General features: G+C 42.6%; 1 protein-coding gene across 1 annotated transcript; it reads right to left on the reverse strand.

Annotated features, from left to right (window-relative positions):
• Positions 1-18,833: 18,833 nt before the first annotated feature.
• On the reverse strand, positions 18,834-24,249 carry LOC147328595 (uncharacterized). The gene is made up of 4 exons (XM_086297717.1): positions 23,905-24,249; positions 23,552-23,707; positions 22,448-22,540; positions 18,834-19,119 (listed from the first exon to the last, which is right to left on the reverse strand). The coding sequence occupies exons 1-4, from the start codon at positions 24,247-24,249 to the stop codon at positions 18,841-18,843; spliced, it is 873 nt and encodes a 290-aa protein (XP_086153843.1). The 3' UTR covers positions 18,834-18,840.
• Positions 24,250-24,511: the final 262 nt, after the last annotated feature.

A 24,511-nucleotide genomic window follows, 5' to 3' on the forward strand; every position in this document is an offset into this window, starting at 1 on the left:
AAAGTAGCAATTGCGTATTTTGTTCACCTAGTATATATTCTTCACTGCAGCAGCTTAGTAGGCGTGAGAAGCCATTTTTGTTGATTAAGTTTTCTCCTGTTTTTCATTTAGAAAGTTAGGTAAGTGAATTATCTTTTGTTTGGCTTTCTTTTTGTGTAGGAAATGTTAAGATTCAAAAATTGAGAAAGGGTACAAGAGGTGATCGAAAAATAACCACACTGGTCCGGCCGGGTGAAGTCAAACGAAGATTTTAATTCACACGTGGGAAGATCACTGGAAACAGCAATTGATCTTCAACTTACTCAAAGCATTAAACAAATATTTATACCGTCAGGGCTTAAATTTAATGACGCCCCTTCAACGTCACAGATACATTTTATACATAGATCAAATCAAAACCACAACGACTTTTGACACCGTTTAAAAGAACAATTGTCTCCTATCTTCACAACAGGTGCTTCCTGTCACTGCCGGATGCTCGCTTGTCATCCTGACACCTCAGCAGCAGTTCTGCGACAAACTGCTCTTGTTGCAACCCCAGCAAAACATGATTAAACTTTCACCTATAAATGATTCTCTAACTAAGTGTGTGTCTGTGTGCTAACCACAATTGCACCCTGTTTCACCTCGCGACTAGCTCCTAACCTTTAACCAGACAGAGAGACAGAAGCCACTCTGATATGCAACAACTGAAACTATGTATGTGTCCTCTACTAAATAAATGTTTTAATCAAGAACCCCTACTTAAAGCTTAATACAAGAATATGAACATATAAAAGATATTAAAATGAACTGTTGTGTAAGCATGTACTGCAATTCCTTCTATGTTCTAGTTTTCCCTCAACATGGATCATCTAGACACTCTCACTCGATGAAGCTCAAAACCATTAATGAACCTGAACATCAACTCAAATAAGCACAGATATGCAATATGTATAAAATAGTTATAACTGCACCTGAAATACAAAGTTAACATCATCATAAACATCTTAAGACCATCTTAAAGCTATCTGTTACATTGTTAAAACAATGATCATACTGCAGATTATATTATGCTGGTAAAATACTTTTTGTTCATCCCCACAATCCCCCTTTCGACCTCTGGCACACCAGAGGTCGATACATAGGTTGTTGTTCACTCCTCAGTCCACTCGACTACTTCCAGATCCATCATCGGCATCATGGACATAGGGGCCACCGCCCCAGGGTCCACTGCCTTTACAATCACCTTCTCTACCAACCTTCGGGCACAAGGAATGAGACAACAACCACAGGTCACCAAAATACCCACCAATACAGATAGAGACAACATAATTGACAGAACAAGCCCCTTCCACTTTCCGAACACTGAGGTCATCCAGCTCTCCAGCAGGTTGTCAATTCCCGAGTGGTCATGCATGGTCCTAGAGAGACTCTTTAGCCCCTCCAAGGCTCGCGTCACCGAGCCATCTGGAGCAGTGTTATTCGGGATAAAAGTACAACACTGATCACCGAACATCGCACAAACCCCCCCTTTTTCCGCCAATAACATATCAAGGGCCATTCTATTTTGGACTCCCATTAATGAGGTCGGACCCATTTGCTCCGCTAACCCTTCCATCCCGTCTCTGGTAAGGTTAGAGAGCCTCAGCAAATTATAGTGAACATAATTGATTCTGTCTACATTTTTGTTCGGGGTCACTGGAAAAAGAGCAGAAATTATTGGAAGATTCTCAAAACCCGCAGCTATTTGGTCTACGAGTTTATATTCATTCGGAACTCCTCTGGGGACCCCTATTGAGTCAATCCAGGTTGGCGAGTTCAGCCTAGGGTCATAAGCGTGTGTTCCCTCAATCCCCCTTTTGGACAGGATATGTCTCTTCCGCCTAGCTGCCAATGTGCGTGTGTTGTGCTGTGGAATGTTTTTTACCTGATTTCCAATTAGCATAAGAGGTGCTCCTAGCCTCACCATCGCGCACGTCCCCACACTTCCCAGAGGAACACGAGCCAAAAGAGTCTTATGCCCACAATAATAGTAAAGTCCACTTCTAGCCCAAGTCCCAATCAAAGTGGTGGGATCACTTACATTGTTTGTGGTTCTTCCCGTCTGGGTAACAGCGCACCAACTTGGGTCGATTTCTCCCACGTTATATTTTACTTTATCTGTGGAGAACTTAAAGCACGTATAATTATCTTTTTTCGGCAAAAATGGTCCTGGCTTTGTCCGCTTGTCAACTGGAGGAAACAAACTGGATAACACAGTACAGTCTCCAGTACCCACCGCTCCTCTAGTCATTCGCAACATGCAATCATAACCCCACTTGTCCTCCGGATGGAGTGGAGCGGGCTCTGTGAACAGCCGTGGTCTAGCAGAGGCACAAGCAACACAATTGGATACCTCTTGTTCCCTAGCATTTAGAGCCATCCAGTCCAGCCAGAGATTACTGTCACTGAACCCAGTGGCGCGCTCAATTAAATCCTGAGGCTTCAGTCTAGTGTAGTCCACCGCCAGGACTCATCTATCCTTTAGTTCCTGTTCCTCTGGTACCACATATGACGGCCCATTTCCCCTTTTTCCTGTAGAATTTACAACAGCGTTTATTTGGTTGTTAATCATGTGTATTTCCTTTTCTTCTCTAACTGGCTCTACGGGATTTACGGGATTGGCCTTTTCAAGAAAGTTAATTTTAATTAACCCCTTCGGGTCAGTTCCCACAGTCTCCACACCCAAGACTAAATACAAAGAGTTTTTACGCCGCCAGTTGCCCAGTGACATAGTCAAAGGATTCTTAGATGAACTATAATCTCTTTGGAGTTTTAACACGTTCTCTGACCCTTGTCCTGACGTTTCCCCATTTTCCCCAGTGTAACCCTTTACCTGATTCCAGTTCCGACACCAGTTTGCAAAGGGCCTACTCCCTCTTTCACAATGTGTACTTACTGCATAATCCCAACAAACCCACACATTATATCCTCTCCAACTACTATCTGCTCCCTCACACTTTAAAACATCGCATAAGTCAAAGGTGAATGAAGTTGTGGACCCATTAACATAGTTCAACTCTAAACCACCATATGTACTCAGGCACTCATCCCTTTTTCCCGAAACCTCGCGTTTTGATCTCCTTTTTAGCCCTGTTTCAATAAACGGTTTCTCTTTTGGTGCTGGATTCAGCTGGCCCCAGTGTTCAGACAGTTCGCGGGGGCCTCCCTGCAAAATATAAACAAGCAAACATAGGGCCATTATCAATATCATCACAGTCATCAAACTAACAATCACAAGCAACATTTTAATCAGTCCTTTCTCCTCACGAATCTCCGGTTCGCGGGATGGCATTGTGTTGTATGTATGTTGTATGTATATTTGTACTTAGCATAAATTTTAAAACTTTGTTTCTGTTTTCCTCTTTCCCTTTTTACTCTTTTTATTTGAACCACCCCTTTTCAAACTCTCAATTTGTTACCACTCCTTTCTGTAGGCGCGGCGATCTCCTCCTAGGCTGCTCTTCTTTCTTCGGCCTTCCAGGTGGACTACTGGTCGGCCCGTTGCACAGGTGAAGAGGTTTATTCTGCCTCTGTTTCTTGACACCTGCGTTCTTTGAAGACGAATTTTCCTCCACCAAGCTCTCGTGTGCGGGTGCACACTGCGACCAGTGGTACCAGGTGTCGCCTTTCCCTTTCAGCTGGACTGCTGTAGCCGTCCGGGCGGTCACCTCATACGGACCAGTCCAGCGGGGCTCCTAAATATGGGCTGTCTCTGTGCTTGGTCTCTCTTCACACTTCTTTTCCTCAAAATTAGGCTTGTACTTGGTTGGGGCTCAGGTCCTCCATCTTTGTCCTCCTCATCGTCCTCTTCTTCTGATGACGTCGCACGGTCTTCATTCTCCTCTTCTGGCCCTCCCTGCATTACTCTCTGCTTTATAACCTCCAATACCGTTAATGCCTCTATTAACGCACGTGGGGGCTCATGCATTTGTCCATACACTTCTCCTTCCCAATGTTCTCCCTTGGTTATCACTCCTTGTGGTATTTTGTCCTTCATTCTAGGGGTCCTTTTGGCCTCCCCGTCCTGCTTTGGCTGTTCCACTGTAGACACTTCGGCCCGTATGATGTTTCCACTATCCACCAAACTGGGAGGCGAGGTCGAGCCTTCATCTGCAGCTGAGGCTATCATTGTCCCTCCCATATTTTGGGACTGACATTCCACTGCCCTTATCCCTTCTTCGGGGATATTCAGGGGAGTAGTAGTATATTCAACATCTGCTATTCCGCCAAGGACAACTCCAGTCTGTCCATCAGGACCACGAACTTGTCCCCCTCCAAGGGTCATTACAGGCATGACATATGGTGGTGGTGGTGCACAACGTGCCAATTCAGCCCAAGGATATAGTTTCGGTGTGTAATACCTGTTAGCCTCTTCTACCTTCGGAGTCAAGTCCTTCACTTGGGCCTCTAGCTTTTTATTTTCCTCCTTCAGATGTTTCAAAGACTCCATTATACTCACCATGTCTCCTGATTTTCCTGTGTCATCCTTCTCAAATCAGGATGCCACCATCGGCACAAATTTCTCTCCATCTGTTTCACTCCCACGTGACCAAGCCCGTGAGCCTCATTCACCTTCTGTTCCGCCATTTTGGCCGTTAAAGCGGGACGCCCATCTGGCCCCCTCCACAAACCGCCATCTTGCCAGGCTCCTTTGTTTTCCCACACCCCCTTTTCCTCTGGGGATGTCTCCTCCTGAGCCTGTCTAACTTCTTCCATGCTGTTAGTGCTAACCTCCTCTTCTGGGGTTACCTGCACCAGTTGTCTCTGTCCTTTGTAGCCCGCTGCTTCCTTTGCGGCTTCATCAGCTTTCTGATTTCCTCTTGCCACCATACTGTCTGCTTGTGAGTGGCCTTTGCATTTTATAATACTTACCTCGTCTGGGTCCTCCAGGGCCTTTTCCAGTTCCTCCATTTCCTTTTTGTGACAGATGGGTGCATTAGTGGCCGTTCTGAACCCGGCTCTCTTCCACTGAGCCAGTTCCACATGAGCTGCTCCAAACGCATATGCTGAGTCAGTGTAGATGTTCACTCTCATGTTTTTAGCCAACCTCAGGGCTCGAGTTAGGGCTATCACTTCAGCTCTCTGGGCCGACTGTTGTCCCTCAATTTTTCCTGCTTCTTTCACCTGAAACTCAGTTCCTACTCTACAGACTACTGCATAGCCCGCTTTCAATCCTTCTTCATCTCTGTGGCAGCATCCATCCGTGAACCAATCCTCAGCTCCATATGTGGGCTCTGCCTTCAGGTCTTCCCTGATTTTTCCTTCAACTTGGGCTTTCTTAATACAGTCATGTGGTTCTCCTGACCCCATTAGGTCTGCCATATTTATTCCTTCATGTGTGAATATCAAATTTGGCGCCTCTAAAATTTTGCTCAACCTTTGTTGCGTCAGTGGAGTCATTGTGAATGCCTGTGAGTTCACATAGGCCACTACACTGTGTGTGGTAAGCACTTTCAGTGGGTGTTCCCTCACTATGTGTGCTGTTTTCTGAATTATCTTTGCTACTCCTGCTGCGTGTTGTGTGCATGTGGGATGCCTTGCTTCTGTTGAATTTAATCTTATGCTAACATACATAAGTACATCCCTACCTCCCCCTTTTTTCTGAAACAACACACCATTCACAACTCCCTTTGTTTCTGAAACATCAAGATAAAATGCCTCATCATAGTTAGGTGTGGCCAGATCTGTGGCTCTTGACAAATCCTGTTTTAGCGAAATGAACGCTGTCTCTGTGTCCGGCGTCCAAGGCAATTCAGCCTTCAGATTTCGAACACCAACTTTCTTGATCAGGTCCCTTAAAGGGGCCGTTTTACCCGCATAGTTCGGAATGAACTGCCTGCTGTAACCTGTCAAGCCAAGAAAGGAAAGCAACTCCTTCACAGTCCTTGGTTTTGGATGTGTCAGAATTTGGTCTCTGTGTGTGTTCATGCATGCATAGGGACCATTAGGGAGTTTTGTTTGTTATTTTTGGCACTGCTCACTGCTGAAGAAAATAAATGGCTGCTTAGCACTTTAAGAAGATATTGTGGTTGGTGTTCTTGCTTGGGGTGGTGGTTGAGTGGGCCAACTTCTTGTTGCGTTCAATACTCGCCTAGACTAAGAACGTAACACTAGTCAGTCTCTGAACCAGGTATAGGACTGGACTCTCTCATACATCACTGCACATGCACTCTAATAACAATAATGTACCTCATCATAATACCTCAGTAAATCCCGAAAGGCTGATTTTGCTCATTTGGATGTAGCGTTTTCAGTGGGAGGAACGTTTCGTCACTCATACAAGTGACTTCTTCAGTCTCAGAAGAAGACTGGACGAATACTTTCACACCACTGTGGATGGAGTGAACTGGACAGAGGAGACACCTGCAAGAGTTTTCAATCACTGTTGCACGAGCCTGCAGAGGATCTGGGCTTAGAGGGTCAATAGAGCCGCGCTTGGAGCGGGAGAGTTGGGAAAAGAACTCCACTCCCCCGCCAGACTTGAGTTGGTCCTTCTCCTCAAATATTTAAAATCTGTCCAAAGTGTTCATTCAATCCAGAGCACAGAGTACACTTATGTGGGTGGGGGAGACTGGGGCCCGATCACGGTTCCGATTCCAGTAACATCTCGATGCAATTCGATCGGACAGACTCCACACCCTAATGGCCACCCACTTTCGAGTATATACAGAGGTGGCTCTTGTTATTATGGGGCTGCAAGCTAACTCGGGATGGTCTGGCGGTCAGCAGAAGAGTATGGAGAGGGGATGGATGGATAGGCTGGGCACTTATGCGCCGAATGGTCTTAATGTGGCCATTTCAGATGCTGGCCTGACATCCTTTCCTCTCCAAATAGGAAGATTTGTTATATGTGGTTTTTGCATCGTTGTTTCTTTTCAGGTTGCTTCTATTTGTAATGTAAGGTACAGAAATATAATGAATAAGGTTAGGAAATCCACCGTGGACCAAGCGACTGTGGAGAGAAAAAAAAAAAAAATCGCCTGCTATGACACTCCTGTAAATATTGGTTTAAGGGTATGTGTACATACTGCATTTACAGGTATGTAAGTGGGTACATAGATTTGTGGCTGGAGAGGAAGGTGAGCATTAAGAACAATAATAGAGACCCCAGGTTAATTTGTCACCAAATGAAGGCCTGTTCTCGCCCATTGGTGAGGTGGTTTCACAAGAGTAGCGACAAGTAGATAGGAAGAACGGTGTTTCAATTTCTCCATGTGAACGACTGGAAATAAAGGTCACAAATTTATTTTTTAAATAGAATGTTGTATAATTAATAGATTAATTAATAATAGATACGTCCAGATGAACAGAATCAACCTTTTGGGATTTACTTGCCCATATGATTGAGCATGCATCAAGACATAAAAGTGTACTCTGCACACTTTTTTTATAATTTCTTAAATTTGTTTATTTGCACATTTTATTTTACAATTTAACTTCTTAGTTCAGACTTTACTTCCCAAGTTAAATTCTAAATTTATTCTTTACATCCTTTAGACCTTACTTTGATGTTCATTTTTGATCTATTATGTATCTCTCATTTCTGTTTTTTTTTCCTGTACATTTTTACTGTAGTTTTATGGTCGGGCATTGCACAGCAGCAAGCATTTCACTGCATGTTGTATGATTGTGCATGTGACAAATAAAAATTTGAATTTGAGATTTGTTTTTTCTGTTTATCGATGATCATGAGTAGGTGAAGGAGAGCGCACGCTCATTAAATCTGTGATCGGAGTGATCGTAACCGATGATGGTCATTCACTGAGCACATAATAGTCAAAGTGGGTGATGAGTGATGTGTACCTGCTATTTCACTGAATGAAGGTGTAAGAATCAAAGGTAGAGCGAAGGTCACATCATCACTAAGTTCCCTTTCACATTTTCTTGAATGATAATGTTCAGTGGACGGTATGCATGTGTTCTCCTTCAGCTCTTTGTATTGTAACAACCAGAGTTTCACCTTCACATTAATCCTGGTGTCTTTGTCCAAACCTGTCCTCCTGGGGAATCAAGAATCGTGTTCGACAGATTTAAGAGGATTCACAAATATCGAGCTTTAAAAGAAAATTAAGCACCTTGATTCTTAACTGGTGTCTTTTTAATCCTCTGATCAATACTTTTCCTTTACACTGGCTGAATACCACTCAGCTGTTTTCGATGCTTGAAGTAAAATGTGTTGAAGGTGTGGAAGCATCAACTGCATTTTTAAAGCTTGAATAACCAGTTTTTCCTTTAAAGACATTCAGAACGTACTTTATCTGCTGCGCGGATGCGTCTGTGCCTTGAGGACTGCTGGTGATTTCAACAAAACCACACTGATCAAAAGTGCTTTAAATTACTTCAGTCAGAGCGAAAATGTTTCAAATGTATCATTAATTTGAACATCCATTCCAAAATGGGTCATAAATAAAATGAGACCAGATCATCTTTAATGACTTTTCTTATTATAGTAATTGCTGCAATGCAAAAAATTCTGCATAACCAAAAATACACCCCCTTTCCATGAATCTGAATGTGCTGATTCATTATGTGCAGTAGGCTACACTGTAGGGTTTTTTTTATCCTGACCTCACTGCTTTATTTATAGTACTTCATTAAACCTCCTTGGTAACCTTTGGTACACCTTCTCAATTCAGTAATTCAGGCTCTACTCAAGAAATCTTCTTGATCCTGATATTGTTGCAAATTACAGGCCTATTTCCAAACTGCCTTTTATTTTAAAAAATCTTGAAAAGGTAGTTTACAAGCAGTTAATGTCCTTTTTAGCAGAACATGATATTTTAGAGGTTTTTCCAATCTGATTTTAAAGCTTTAAACCAGGGGGCCAGTGTCCCTGCGGGTTTTAGATGTGTCCTTGATCCATCACAGCTGATTTACATGGATAAATGACCTTCTCAACATGTCTTCAGTTCTCCAGAGGCCTGGTAATGAACTAATCATGTGATTCAGGTGTGTTGACCCAGGGTGAGATCTAAAACCTGCAGGGAATCCCTTGATTGGGATTGGGGACCCCTGCTTTAAACAGTACCGGATCTGCCATTTTGAAGAGTTTTTAATGATGTGCTTTTAGCAGCTGACTCGGGTGACAGTGTTATTGTCGTGCTTTTAGATTTAATGGCTGCCTCTGATACAGCGCATCTTAACATTTTTATTTCTCATTTAGAGCGGTTGTTGGGTGAGTACCGCACTGCAGTGGTCCAGATCTTATTTGGCAGAGCAAACTTTCTCTGTGAAACTTGGTGAGTTTGCATCCTCTGCTGCTTTTCTTCAATGTGGGGTCCCACAGGGTTCAGTTTCAGGCCCACTTCTTTTCTCCCTATATCTGCTAGCCCTTGGCTCTATTTTTAGGAAACATGGGATTTCTTTCCACTGTTATGCCGCAGACTCCCAGATTTATTTCCCTCTCAAAAAGACAAATGGTTTCTCAGATGTCTTGATGAAATAAGGGCCTGGATGGCTTTGAGCTTATTAAATTTTAATGAGCAGAAGACAGAAGTGATGATTTTTGGTGTCATTTCTGAGATCACTACTATGGATCTGGATTTCTTGGCACAGTATGTTAAACCAATCATCACTAATCTGGGAGTTAAACTCGAGCTGTTGTAAGGCAGTTAGCCAACATAAAGCCCATCTTATCAAAGCAGCTTTTTGACAGTAACCCACACCTTTGTTACACCTAGCCTGGATTATTGTAACACACTTTATTGTGGGGTTAGTGATGCATCCATTAGGCATCTACAGGTTGTGCAAAATGCTGCAGCACGTCATTTAACTGGAACAAAAAAGTCTGAGCGCATTACCCCATTTTAATTTCACTCCACTGGCTACCTGTACATTTTAGCATCCTTTTTAAAGTTCTTTTATTTGTTTTTAAATCTCTTCAGCATCAATCCACTTCCATGTAGAGGACTTTAGAGATGCAACCAATTATTACCAAAAAACATGAGACCATTAGAGGAAAAATAAATGAATAAAACAAGAATACCAGGAACTGCTGGAGAGCCAGACTTCTAAGAGTCTGCCAAGTGGGAGGTGAAAGACTGACTGGCTAATTGGAAACAGGTGTGGCAAATTAAACACAGGTGATACTAATGAGGGCTGGGCGCAGTAAAACCAATCAAAAAAATAAACCAAGAACACCCTGGAAGATACTACACACATCACATCAGTTCATTATAACACAGCTTCTGTATCAGAATCTCATCACTACTTCTGTGTGTTACGCCTCTTTTTGCTAGTAAAAGTATCATTGCTGACTGTACTTTAAAGAGGCTGCTGTGTGTTTATGGTATGACTCAACCATTCAAAATTCAAAATGGCAAATAGAACAGAAATTTATGTTATATATTATAGAATGTGTTTACCTTCTATATTAATGAAAAAAGAGAGTGTAGGAAAGCTGAGCGCAGATGGAGAAAAACAAACCTCCAGGTTCATTATGACATTTATAAAGAGAAACTTCACAATTATAATTTACAACTGAGGAATGCAAGGAGGTCCTACTTCTCTGACATCATCACTAAAAACAGCCATAATGCTCGGGTCTTATTTTCTACAGTTGACAGGCTAACAAACCCTCCTGTGTCAGTGGCAGCTGAACTTCATTCGACCATGGCCTGCAATGACTTTGCCAAATTCTTCACTGAAAAAATCCAAAAAATTAGACAAGCAATTGGTACATCAACAGCAGATCCAGGATATGTACTGTGTCCACCAAAAAACTGTTTAAACACCATGAAACAGTTTCAACCTATTAACAGCAAAGACCTGGAGGACATCTTAGGTCAACTGAACTCCTCCTCCTGCTGTTTAGATGTCCTGCCAACAAGTTTTTTCAAAAAGGTCTCAAAGACTTTAGAGTCAGACCTGTTACAGATCGTCAACTTTTCTTTATTATCAGGTGTGTTTCCAGAATCACTAAAAACTGCTGTAATCAAACCTATACTGAAAAAGGACAATCTTGACAAGACACAAATGAACAACTACAGGCCGATCTCAAATCTCCCGTTTTTAAGTAAGATCATTGAAAAAGCAGTTTCTCAACAGCTCAGTTACTTCTTAAAACAGAATAATTGCTACGATGCCTTCCAGTCAGGTTTTAGACAGAACCACAGCACTGAAACTGCTCTGACCAAAGTGTTTAATGACATATGTCTGAATACAGACAGTGGAAAAATGTCAGTCCTAGTTTTACTGGATCTCAGTGCAGCATTTGATACAGTTGACCACAACATATTACTCAAACGACTGGAGAACTGGACAGGTCTTTCAGGAACTGTACTAAACTGGTTCAAAACATACTTAGAAAACAGGAAATACTTTGTATCAATAGGTAACTTCACATCTGAGCAGACAAGTATCACATGTGGAGTTCCCCAAGGTTCCATCTTGGGACCCCTTCTGTTTAACATCTACATGCTCCCACTGGCACAGATTATAAACAACAACAAAATAAACTATCACAGCTATGCAGATGACACACAAATATATATCACAATGTCACCAGGAGACCGAGGCCCTGTACAGGCTCTTGGTAAATGCATTGAGGAAATCAATGACTGGTTGTGCCACAATTTTCTCCAGCTAAACAAAAACAAAACTGAGGTAATAGTCTTGGGCGCCAAAGAAAAACGATTACAGGTCACCAGAGAACTTCAATCTATACATCTAAAATCCACAAACCAGGCGAGAAATTTGGGTGTAGTGATGGATGCAGACCTAAACTTAGAAAAACACATTAAGACAATAACAAAGTCAGCTTACTATCACCTCAAGAATATTTCAAGGATAAAAGATCTGATGTCTCAACAGGACCTGGAAAAACTAGTCCATGCATTCATCTTTAGTAGGCTTGATTACTGTAACAGCATCTTTACAGGTCTACCTAAAAAATCAGTCAGACAACTACAGCTCATTCAGAACTCTGCTGCTCGAGTCCTCACTAAGACCAAAAAAGTGGACCACATCAGTCCAGCTCTGAGGTCTTTACACTGGCTGCCTGTCCGTCAGAGGATAGACTTTAAAGTTCTGATGCTGGCCTATAAAGCTCTGAATGGTTTAGGACCAAAATACATCAATGACCTCCTGACCCAGTATGAACCTTCCAGATCCCTCAGGTCATCTGGATCCGGTCTTTTATCAGTTCCCAGAGTCAGAACCAGACACGGAGAAGCTGCATTCAGCTTTTATGCTCCTTATATCTGGAACAAACTCCCAGAAAGCCTCAGATCAGCTGAAACACTCAGTTTATTTAAATCCAGGTTGAAGACACACCTGTTCTCAGCTGCATTTGAATAAAGCACCAAATCCACACTTTAAGCTTAAATTTCAAAACTTACATTTAACTACTGATTTTATCTACTGTTCTGATTTTATCTGTTTTGATTTTATATACTGTTTTGTTTGTTTGTTTGTTTGTTAATTAGTTAGTTAGTTTATTTGCTTGTTTTAATCAATTTTAAATCATGCTTTTTATTTGTTCTTGTTTCTAATGTCTCTGTAAAGCACTTTGAATCACCTTGTTGTTGAATTGTGCTATACAAATAAACTTGCCTTGCCTTGCCTTACATGAGAGCACCTGAATTTAATTCCATTTAATTCAATGTTATTTATTTGGAATCAACTGACAACAACAGTCTTACCAGAGAGTCCAGCTGTTGAAGCAATGGCACAAATTAACTAATCAAACTACAGGCTTTTAGCTACATAAAGACTCTAATTTTACAATCATAAATTCAGACAAAAGTGAGGTGATTATATGTGATCCTAAAATAAACAACAGAAAGATGGACAGTGTGTGGACTCTTTAGCTTGATCTTTTAGAGATTTCCTGGTTTAAAAAAGAATCACAACAGAAGTTTAAAAAAAAAAGCTAATTGAACTGCTCGAGATAATGAGGCCATCTACACAAGAACCTCGCAGATATTTCACTGTTGTTTCTGTGACAAACATCTTCCATTGCAGTCCATTCGCTCTTCCTGCTGTCACACTTCAGAGCTCGGCCAGGGTGTCCCTTGGGGAGGAGAATGTGCAGGGGAGGGGTGTAAAATCCCAGTTTGGAAAAGTACATCTGTCATGGAAGCTCGAGTAAAACGGCCTCCCACCGAGCAGGAATCCCGTGACGGGGAAAGAGAAGTATATTTCCTTTATGAAATTCAGCATACAGTCATTTGAGAGAGCAGAAACTGTTACATCAAATGATTTGTACTGCATCCCAAAGTCCTAAATAATATATACCCGGGTTCTCTCTTAGGAGAAATGTCTGTTTTCCGAATGTTGAATTTTCTAGTGATATTGTATCTGCTACAACATTCACTCCCATGAAATGAATTTGCCTAATATCCCACCAACGTAATCTCTTCCTGCAGCTCTGCTCACATTCAAAAGCGTTTTCTATTCTCAGCGTGCTCTTCCATCATTTTGTGACTGAGGGCTGACATCGTCTGTATTAATGTTGCCTCCACGGCCACCTGCTCATGCACTGGCCTCATTCTTGGGCTCTGTATGAAATGTACTGTAGCAGTTGTCTGTCCTTCTGTGTTTTTAATATAATCTCTGTAATATTCAGTGCCATAGTGAGTGGGACTTTGTAGTAAATGTATAAAATGGTCCAAGTCCTGGAGGTGTGCAAGTCTCTAAAACTTCTTATAACTACAGCTTCCTAGCTTGCACAAAAATGCTGTATCCCAACGGCAGCTGACTTTGGGTATGCCAGATTGCTGGACACAACAAAGACTCTGTGTGAATGACTTGCCAGAATATCCATTGTATAGGTGATACAATGGGCCCATTCTGGGGAGGGCAAAGTTGACGCATGTCCTGCTGACTGGAGCCCAAATTATCCCACCACCAAAAACGTATCCAGATCCGACCTGGCAGCCAGAAATGGAATTAACTCACGTTTTGGTTCCAAACAAATAACTTTGCTTCGACTTAGGCACTTCTTTGGGTAGAAATTCAAGAAGCAATGTTCATTCAGTTGTACATACAGTCACTGCCAACTCAGTCATGTACAAAAGTACTTGGCATATTCAATGCTGGCTTTGAGAGAGATGTCGGAAAATCTACCCAGACAGAAAGAAACCATCTTAGAAAAAGGAAACTGCACAACCACCACAGATAAAATCATGACTAGGCATCAGTTAAGTTAGGCCGTTCATATTTTTGTATTAACAATGGATGAAATGACTATGCAGGGGAAAGAAGCGCATTGCAGAATGATCACCTCTGCTCTTTTAGATTTTTTAGTATCCAGCTATTAAAAATTGTCTCCAAGTTCAAGCCAAGAAGCAGATTTTTTTCCTCACATTCGTAACTAGAAAACTTATTTTTCTGCACATTAAAAGTCATTTTTCAAAGTTGAAGAAAAGAAAGTTTTCCACATGAACTCTGTAGAAACAGTTTAAGCTTTAAACAGTAATTAACATCGTGTCCTCGGTGCACCCGGCAGTCTGAATTCATAATGTTATGGTAAAAAAACTTTTGTTTCAGCTGATGAGCGATCACACACGCCGCGCTGTCTGTTCACTCAGTCACGCGTCTGTTTTTCCTGATCATCGATACCGTCGTTCACAGCTCAGTTTGACTCCCCTGCCTATTATGTCTAGGGGGCATTTTATTGGAGTAGATTACGGCTATCATTAAATGCTAATTGAGAGAAGATTCATGAGGACGCACAGCAGATAATGATTGGAATATCCCTTCCTCGGTTGTTGTTGTGGCGATCTGGCTCTACTGGGGGAATAATTGGAGGAGAGGACTATATTGAAATTTTAATTCACTGTGCCCTGTGTGTAGTGTGACCTGCTATGCATTGGATTTGGAGTAATTCAAGTCCCATTAAGAATTCTCCTTGTATGTTAATAGAGGTTGATGAAGTGACCAAGAACCTATAGTCATTTAGCAGAGGTGGAAGGGAGAAGGGAAAACTGTGACGTAGAGACGAAAATATTCACCGAGCCTCGCCGCTGAGTTTCCCTGATGATGCTTTTTTTTAAACATGCGACAGATGGGGCTGGACGGGAGGACGGTAAGTGACGGAAGTGACGAGTAAGGTAAGCGACCCATGTTGTAGGTGACGTCAGACGCCGGAGAATTGGCGGAAAAAAAAAAAGCAAATGGTAGCTTAGAGTTTAACAAAGGTTTTTCAAGCTTCAATATTACCAAATATACTAATCGATTGTCATATAACTAACAACATCTGTTCTATCATCTCTAACACCCTGGAGGACAACGGGGAGAGTTTAGACGCTCTCCAAGATTACATCGACCGCTGTTTTCAAGATTTAGTCATGAAGAAGGCCCAGAGTACATCCTCCCCGACCAAAATTGAGACGCCGTCATCGAAGAGATCTCGCCCGGCAGAATCCCCCGGTACAACATCGCCTGCCGGCAAAGACATCGCAGACATCCTGGAGTCAATCGACAAGCGATTGTCCAGTTTCGATGCGAGGCTGGCCCTGGTGGAGATTTTACACCGGGAATTTAAATCTCTGAGAGAATCCCTGGAATTCAGCCAGCAGCAGGTGGAAACGCTTGCCGCTGAAAATACCACGCTACGGGAGTCGGTCAAATCTCTCACCGATAACGTGACCCAGCTAAACATTGAAAATAAAAAAATAAAAGAGTCCGTTATCGATCTACAAGCCCGTAGCATGAGAGATAATCTTGTGTTCTCTGGTATTCCAGAATCTACCGGAGAGGATGCGGAGGCAACGGTGAAAAGCTTCATCAAAATCCACCTGAAGCTGCCGGAGGACACCGTAAAGAACATCGACTTCGATAGAGTACATCGCTTGGGGGGCGTTCGGTCGCGGACTGGGAGACCACGGCCTATCGTGGCCAAATTCAGCCAATTCAAACAAAAGGAACAGGTGAAGAGTCGCGGCAGAGAGCTGAAAGGAACGGACTTCAGCGTGAACGACCAGTTCCCCAAAGAGATCCTGGAACGACGCAAGGTCCTGTTCCCAGTTCGACGTAGCTTTATCCAGAAAGGCTCCCGTGCTGTCATCGCCGTGGACCGGCTCTACGTGGACGGACAGCTGTACCGCGACCCCGGCACCACACCGTGGTTATATTGACTGCACTCCAGATAAGAACCCGCTACACTCTTTTCTTATTCATTCACACTTTCTCCTTTAACATGAGTTTAACCTAGTAATATCAATATGATGTCATAGCAGATATAACACCGTCACCCTCCGTCATTACTTTAATTGGAATGTTTCCGTTTCGTTTCTTTTTTTTTGTTGTTGCTCACAGTTCATGTGGTTTCTTTCTTTTTCTTGTCTTTCACTGCTGTAATCACCCACTTCCCCACTCACCTACAAACAACACCCTCTATTTCTCCATATTTTCACACCACGATCACGCAAACACATCCGCTCAACGGCAGCATATTCACAACAGCCTCACAGCACGCACAGACTTGCAGGACACATAAGCAAGCCACGCTTGTTCATATTAGTGAATATTCACACACATAGTCAGACTTATGGAGCCTCTCACCACACTTTTTTTTTCCTCTCTCTCTCTTTCTATTTACAAACAAGGGATGTTTCCACATTCTCTCCACCTGTCTAAACGAAACACCCAGCGTACATCATTAGACATACACACACAATTATGGGCATTCTGAGGCTTGTCACATGGAATATAAATGGAGCTGGCACCAGAGGAAAGAGGTTAAAGATATTTAACCAGCTTAAAAAACTACAGGCAGATGTTGTTTTATTACAAGAAACTCACAGACCTGTCACAGGTTTAAACGAACTTAAAACACCTGAGTTTCCTAACGTGTTTGCAGCCGGTTATAATTCTAGACAACGGGGAGCAGCAATTTTAATACATAAAAATGTTAATTTTACAGTACTCGATACAGTTATAGATCCAGAGGGTAGATTTCTAATTATTAAACTATCAATATTGAACAAAAAACTATGTATTGTAAGTATATATGGTCCAAATGTTGATGAACCCTCATTCTTCCACGGATTTTTTAGTGCACTCTCTGAACACCTCGATTGCGCACTCATTCTTGGCGGTGACCTCAACCTTGGACTAAATGAAGAAATGGATAGGCTCAACACAGCAGGAACTCAGCGCAATTGGCAATCCACAAATATAATCAAACAGTATATGAGCGACTTTGGCCTTCGCGATGCATGGCGCTCCCTTCACCCCAACAGTAAGGAATATACTTTTTTCTCGCATGTTCATCACTCCTATTCTCGTCTGGATTATTTTTTGGTCAGCAGCTCACTGCTGAGTGACATTTCAGACACTGAGATTCATCCTATAGCTGTCAGCGATCATGCTCCTGTATCTTTAAAACTAATACACAAGAATAATACTACGCCAAGTAAAAACTGGAGATTTAATACATCACTGCACTCTAATAAATAAAACATTGGTTCAAATAAAAAAAACATGTTAACGTTTTCCACTAGAATTTTTGAGTTAAGCCAACTTCTGGCAGAATAGCATTAATTCAAAGCAATATTTTTGAGTATGGTGAAGTAGCTTTTTTGGCCACAATTAAAAACATTCTTAAGTAAAATTAACTTAATAATTTTCGACTAGAACACAAAAATTTAAGTTCATCCAACGTGAATTTTATGTATAGTGAAGTTACTTTTTGGCCACAAAAAAAAACACATTCTGAGTAACATGAACTTAATAATTGTCAACAAATACACAGGAATTTAAGTTGATCCAAGATTATATTTATGTATGGTGAAGTAACTTTTTGAACAAAATAAAACACATTTATAATTAAAATGAACTTAACTGTCGGCATAAATAGTATTTATATTGGTCAAATATGATATTTTGGTTACAGTGTAGTAATGTTTTGGTCCTACAGGAGATTCTATAAGGGCATTTACCTGTTTCCCAGCAGGCTAAGTCGCTCCAAAATACAACCTTGATCAAAAGCTGTGTCTTATAACCATGACTACCGCGTGGGCAGGCTCATGCATGGTGGTGCCTGCCCACAAAGAAGTCAAGGTTCTAAGACCTTAGAAACTTGTCGATCACTTTTTTCCCCAAACGAAGGTCAGCCTTAACATGCGCTCTGTGTGCTCTTGTGTCATGACCTTCAGAAAAAGAAATGGATGTTGTGTGTATTTGTTTGAATGCGGCAGATGTGATGCCAAATACCTGGACATCAGCTAAGGGACTCGTACCTGGTGCTTAGAAAGAATAGAAATTCAGACAGATGTATTCCAATGAGTTAGACCCATTTAATTACAATAACAAACATCACAATTCTTTAACGTGTGTGCGAAGTGCAAGATTTGTGGGCTTCAGTTTCCTAGAACACAAATTGCCCGCTGAAACTTAAGGAACTGTTTATTGAAATTGTAATACAACCTACTACTTGAATCCTCTTTTTTTTTTTTTACTTTAACATGTGACAGTGAATCAAAACAAAAGATGACAGGCTGCTATACATTAAATGCACTAATTTAAACATAAAATGATCAAAGCTTCTTTCATTCAACTTTGTCAGCACTCTTACAAAGTATTCTTGATTCTCTTCTATATTTGACTTTTCACCCTCAAGATTAAGGCCAGCTAAAGAGGGCATTACACAAACTTTAAAACACACCAGTACCCTCAGAACACAGGTCATGGGAGAAATTAAACGCATTCCTTAAAAATGTGCAAATAACAGCATTTAAGACACGGCAAAACATTAACTCAGAAGACTTAAGAACAGCGCTTTAAAATTTAGTAAAACACATTCAAGTAGTGCCAGAAATGCAGGAATAAGGATTTGTGAAACTCACTCACGAATGGTCTATCAAGTCTGCTCTAGAAAATACCAAACTTAAGATTCATTACTTTAGAGCTGGCTTTTTGTCCATCAAGCTCAAGGCATAGTTTTTGAAATACCTCAAAGGTAAATTTCAGCTGCTTGGGATAGGTAAGGTTCAGAGCGTAGATTACTCCCATCATCAAAGCACAGGATCTGGCAACATCAATCCTCTCCAGGATCTTGGATCCCTCAACGATGATGGTTGCAGGCCCATCACCAATGATAGCAATCTTCATGATTTGCATTGCAAGGTCTGCGTTGAGCTCCTCCTCATCCTTGTAGGAGAAATTAAATGTTAGGATGTATAAAATACATAGCTCAAGCACTTCAGGATGACGTGCATAAGGGAATGAACCATTATAGGTAGGAAAATAAGCTAAAACAGGTTGTCTTTTGTGTTTTTCAGTGATTTTACTTTGTCATTCTGTAAGTTTTAAAAGCTAAATTAAACCATAATCCACGTTTAAAATAAAAAATGTCTTGTTTTTCACAGTTTTGTTTTTCCACTTTGAAAAGAAAATCTAATAAATCATTTTTAAGGGTTATTCCACTTCTAAGTGAAATTTTATCTATTGCCATATTGTCACAGTTAGAAAGTGAGAAACATGCCTTTTGTAAACAGCACACTAATTCTCCTGATCCGGAAGCAATCCATTTGCTTTAGCAGAGCATAAACAATGTAAGTGAATAGCAGGTGCTAGCATGTTGTGTGCAAAAGTGATTAAAATGACTCAGTAATGAAAACAAATATTTCTTGGGAGCTCAGTAATCATGTTCACGGCAAATGAAAAGTGCAAAAGTAACACAGAAGATTTGCAGAAGCTGATTTAGACTTGAGACTACATTGCAGTTACGACAAACACTGCTGTAAACATCCACTGCATGGTGAATGGATATAACGCAACAGTTGAAAAAGCCTCCAGCTTCCATAAACAAACACACACAGCCACTACTATACAAGCATAGTAAGCTGCAGTAACAATGGATGGGTCTTTGATTTGTTGAAGAAATATTGCACAAATAGCATGTTGGTTTATAGACACTGGTCGGCAGTGGCTTCAACTGCTGTGTTATAACCATGTGGAGGCTTACAGCAGTGCTCTGTCGTAATGTAGTCCCAAGTCTAAATCGGCTCCTGAAAATCCTTCATGTCAATTCATACTTTTCATTTGCAGTCAGCATGATTGTTGAGCTCCCCAGGAATACTTGGTATCATTATTGAGTGATTTTAATCACTTTTGCACACAAAATGCTAGTACCTGCCATTCACTTCCATTGTTTATGCTCTGCTAAAGCTGCTGCCAGATCAGGAAAATGACTGCGCTGGCTACAAAATTTTTTATCCTGTGTGTTTATGTTGCACCTTATCACGGAAACAGGTTTCTATTCAGCAAATTATGTTCAATGACAATGGCAATAAACATCTTTGGATTGTAATTCTGAAATGCTTTTTTCTCACTTATACATGGCAATAGACATATCTTCACTTAGGGTTGGAATGTCCCTTAACTCATTCAGTGCCAGCCACTCTCAGATTTCATACCCCCCTCAGTGCCAGAGATATTTAGCATTTTCGCTGATTTTGAAGGCTCACAGAATATTTTGTTCTATGACTATGTGAATTCTGAAACCACCATGACAAAAATGAGTCTCTCTTCCCCACCCCACCTCCGAAGTGGCCCGAGTGAGCCCCAGGCTCCAGGCCCCGATAAGCAGCCGCCAACGAGTGAGCCGGTGTGTACCCGGACGCCCACCCCCAGATACAAAGAACCACCAACGCACCAACACCTGAGGGAGTCCGCCACCGGCAGGGGAAGTGGTGGTGGGTGGAGATAGGCCTCCAAACCTTGGAGGGCCCGAGATGTCCCCAGAGAGGTGGCGTCTGATACCCAACCTGACATATAGACACAAACATACAGGCACACACAGACACAAACATCCATTCCCACCCTCATGCTCTCATGTGCACTTCACACTCAATCGACGTGGAGACAGACATAAAGAGATGCTGTACACACGATCACACTCCCCAAGCGTACTCTACAAACCGGGTCTAGGTACCCCTGCCCCTGGAGGGGGGAACTGCACCCAGACCCAGGTGGTGTTACCCTTTTCCCTGCGGTGGGGAGAGGCAGACCGCCCCGACTCCGCAGCAGCAGGGAGGCCCCACACCCCAGACCGCAGTCGGACGGCCAACTCCTCCTAGCCCCCCCGCTCCAGCAGGCCGCAGAGAATGGGGGTGAGAGAAGACTCCAAACCTCCCTCCACCCGCTCATTGTAGTGTTGATGCATGTGTGTTCTAAGGTGCAATTAAAACCCAGGAGGGCATGGAGCTACCTGCCAGAGAGCAGCAGGTAAGCGCATAGTCCCTCCTGTTAGCCCTCAATGTCTACGTGTATTTAACATTGAGAGGTGGGCAACGACGCCAGGGGTGAGGTGTACACCCTGATGATAACTTGGACTCCGTGTATCGTGCCCACCCCCAAGATCCTATATGTATGTGTAATGAGGGTGTGAGTAATGTGAATGTCTAAGTTGTGGGATAAAATTGAGGCAGAGGTAGCCAGAAGGGGACAGGGGGGGGGGGGGGGGGTAGCCTCCTCTGCACCCTAGTGACATACCCCTACTCCGAGGCCCTGCATGTGTGGGTGGTTGTGGTGGAGCGGGAAGAGGGAGGCAGCCGGAGATGGGGAGGGAAGGAAGGGAGGGGCAGGTGACCCCTCCCTGGGGCCAGCTCCCCCGCTGACCCCAGTAGGCACCCCCATACTCCGCGACCCGCCAGGGAAAGGGGGCCCAGGCCCATCCAGACCGGGGCCCAGCGCAGCAGCGCCCCCCGGCCCCACAGAGCCCGGGACAGTCCACCCAACCCCATCACAGAGAAAACTGCACCCACCCCACCATCCACTCATCTTCCAGACTACATGAGACAATAGACGCCCAGGCTGAGATCTTCCTCCACCTCTCCTGTATCTCCCCCTCCTGCAGAGAGTTCCTGAGTGGAGGAAAGCTCCTGCAAGGTGTGGCAATCTCCCCCACCGGTTGAAGAGCCCCACAGGCGGCTCGACACACCGGCGGCACCCTGCGCCAGGGATGGGCCCCCATGCACCCACCCGCCCACAACCCCGGCAACACACAAACCAGGACCCAAGGCCCGGCCAGGGCCCCGGCCCAGAGACGGATCGCCCCCAGAACCTCACGCCTTCAGAAGTTTCTAACAGGAGATACTGGTCAGATAAATCCGGTTCATGTTCACTGGAATTGCTATAAAAACCATGACGTCAGGCTGCAGACACCTCAAGCTCGAAATGACGAGCTGGATCAAAAATCGTGCCACAATACTCGTTCTCAGTAGAGCCGACTGTCACGCTGGTGGGATTTTATCCATGTAATCAACTCCACCACCTTCTCAATTCAATAAAAAGCTCAAGAGGCGTCTATGGCACTGAGCGTTCGGATTCATTTTGACGTCTAAAGACGTCTATGGCACTGAATGACTTAAATACTCAACCCTGAACAGAAAATCCAATGAACAAAACACAAAGACCCTACAGAGACATGCATTCAAAACTAAACAAAAAATTAAAAACCAACTCAAGTACTTACGCTGTATTGTTTGAAAAGATCCTCCTCCTTCTCTCCAAGATAGACTATGAGGCAGCGAATAGCAATTTCTCTGCGCTTTTCAACTGTGTTGTCCTGATTGATAGAAAAAAATAGATGTGTTAAAAAAAAAATCAGATGTAAGTAGCTTACTTCATATACTGAAAATTATATCCATAATGATATAGCATTTTTTTAAATTAAATAATAAAAAAGTTCATTTGGAATAAGGTGGAAAAGGTGATCTGGCTATTCTCCTGAGTTTCTTATTGTTTGGGACCTGCTTACTCCGCACACAGTGGGGGCATGGCTGTCTCACTCTGCGGAGACCTGAGAAACGCTGCGCTTGTAACCTGGACATTCCTTCTTCATAAGTAAAAACACTAAAATAAAGATACATTTTGTTGTACTTGTGCTCTGAACTTGTATAATAACAATAAATATCCATTCATTCAATTACAATGTAACTGGCACAGATACAGTCTTCCTCCATGTTATGTATTGTTAACGTTCTTGCGCGTGTGAAACACTTTATGTAAATCATAGAGCTTTATTTTAAAATAATAAAAAGTGTATATTGTACAGATGACATATTTTCTTCTTTTGCCCTGCCCTAGATGCAAGTGTAACCAAAATATGAACAATTTTGGAAAAAAATAGTGTTAGTATACAATGGACCTTCTTCAAAGCAGCCATATCAACATTTGAGATGGTAAATGGTAAATGGCCTGCATTTGTATAGCGCTTTTCTAGTCCATAGGACCCCAAAGCGCTTTACACTACATTCAGTCATTCACCCATTCACACACATTCACACACTGGCGATAGCAAGCTACATTGTAGCCACAGCTGCCCTGGGGCGCACTGACAGAGGCGAGGCTGCCGGACACAGGCGCCACCGGGCCCTCTGACCACCACCAGTAGGCAAACACGGGGTTAGTATCTTGCCCAAGGATATTTGGCATGCAGCCAGGATGCAGCCTGGGATCGAACCACCGACCTTCTGATTAGTGGCTGACCTGCTCTGCCACCTGAGCTACAGCCACCCACATGAAAAAAGTAAGGCAGATGCAAATAAAGGTCTATTCATAAAGTTATTCATTATACCTGCAGAAGCATGTCCTTAATCTGCCTCATCCTCAGACCTGCAGCTCCTCCTTTTGACAGGGTCAAGGCCATCAATTTTGGGGTGCATTGGTCAAGCCTGGCCAGAAAGGTTGATTCAAGGCTGACTGTTGTTATCCTCTTAAATTCTTCACATATCTGCAGGGCACACCAGAATAAAATACAACAAGAGACATAAGCATAAATAATTCCAAATCCAAATGTGCATTTGTAAACATTTAAATGTATTAGGTGTAAATATATGCATTTCTAAATTTTTTATTTATCTGACTTCTAGTTGTAATTTCATCAATCCCCAACACAAAAACACTGGTTTAATAAACATTTTCTCTCACCTGTACTTCGCTAAAAAGAGCAGGCCAGCGCTTCATGAAATCACTGATGGCAGGGGCCTCTTTCACTATTTCCTCCCGACGAAGGCTGAACGTCTTGTCCATTTTCTGAGCTACCATTCTGGAGTTGTCCCTTTTCATCACTTCACTCAGTAGCTCGATTCTCTCTTTTTCCAAACTTTCACTAGTTTCACCTTGAGCATGAGGGGGTAGGTAGTTCACCTCAGCCTTCTTTGGTTTTTTGACATTCTTTGCCGGGTATTGGTCACATGTCATTTTCCTCTTAAGTGAGTTTACTTCAACTTCAGGGCAGCCGAGACCTCTAAGCTTGCTTCTGAAATTGTTCATCTTGTACTTTAGACGCTGCGCCCACCCATAGCATCCATTGAAGGACCCTGGTTCTTTCAGGCAGGGATGCTTTAGAGTCAGGGCCTCTGCAACCTCACTGATCTGCAGACTGGATGGATAAGCAGTATACTTATAAATAGCTTCTGCTAGTTTTCTAAGTATGTCAGGAAGCAGTGGAATTAAATCTTTTGTAGGGAGAAGAGTCCCATCTTTTTGGAAGCGCTCGTTGGCTGACCGAATTTGGATCTCTGTGAGGTCAGAA

This window comes from Aulonocara sp. 'chitande type north' Nkhata Bay, linkage group LG6 (assembly GCF_057382095.1).
Source record: "Aulonocara sp. 'chitande type north' Nkhata Bay isolate Kocher_YH1m ecotype deep benthic linkage group LG6, A_spYH_male_GT1.1, whole genome shotgun sequence".
Taxonomy (NCBI): domain Eukaryota; kingdom Metazoa; phylum Chordata; class Actinopteri; order Cichliformes; family Cichlidae; genus Aulonocara; species Aulonocara sp. 'chitande type north' Nkhata Bay.

Coding starts and splice junctions, on each gene's coding strand:
- LOC147328595 (XM_086297717.1), bottom strand. CDS start 24,249: ATGAACAATTTCAGAAGCAAGCTTAGAGGTCTCGGCTGCCCTGAAGTT. Junction 22,541..23,551: donor TTAAGGACATGCTTCTGCAG/GTATAATGAATA, acceptor TCTATCAATCAG/GACAACACAGTTGAAAAGCG. Junction 19,120..22,447: donor ATCTTTTCAAACAATACAGC/GTAAGTACTTGA, acceptor TTCTCCTACAAG/GATGAGGAGGAGCTCAACGC.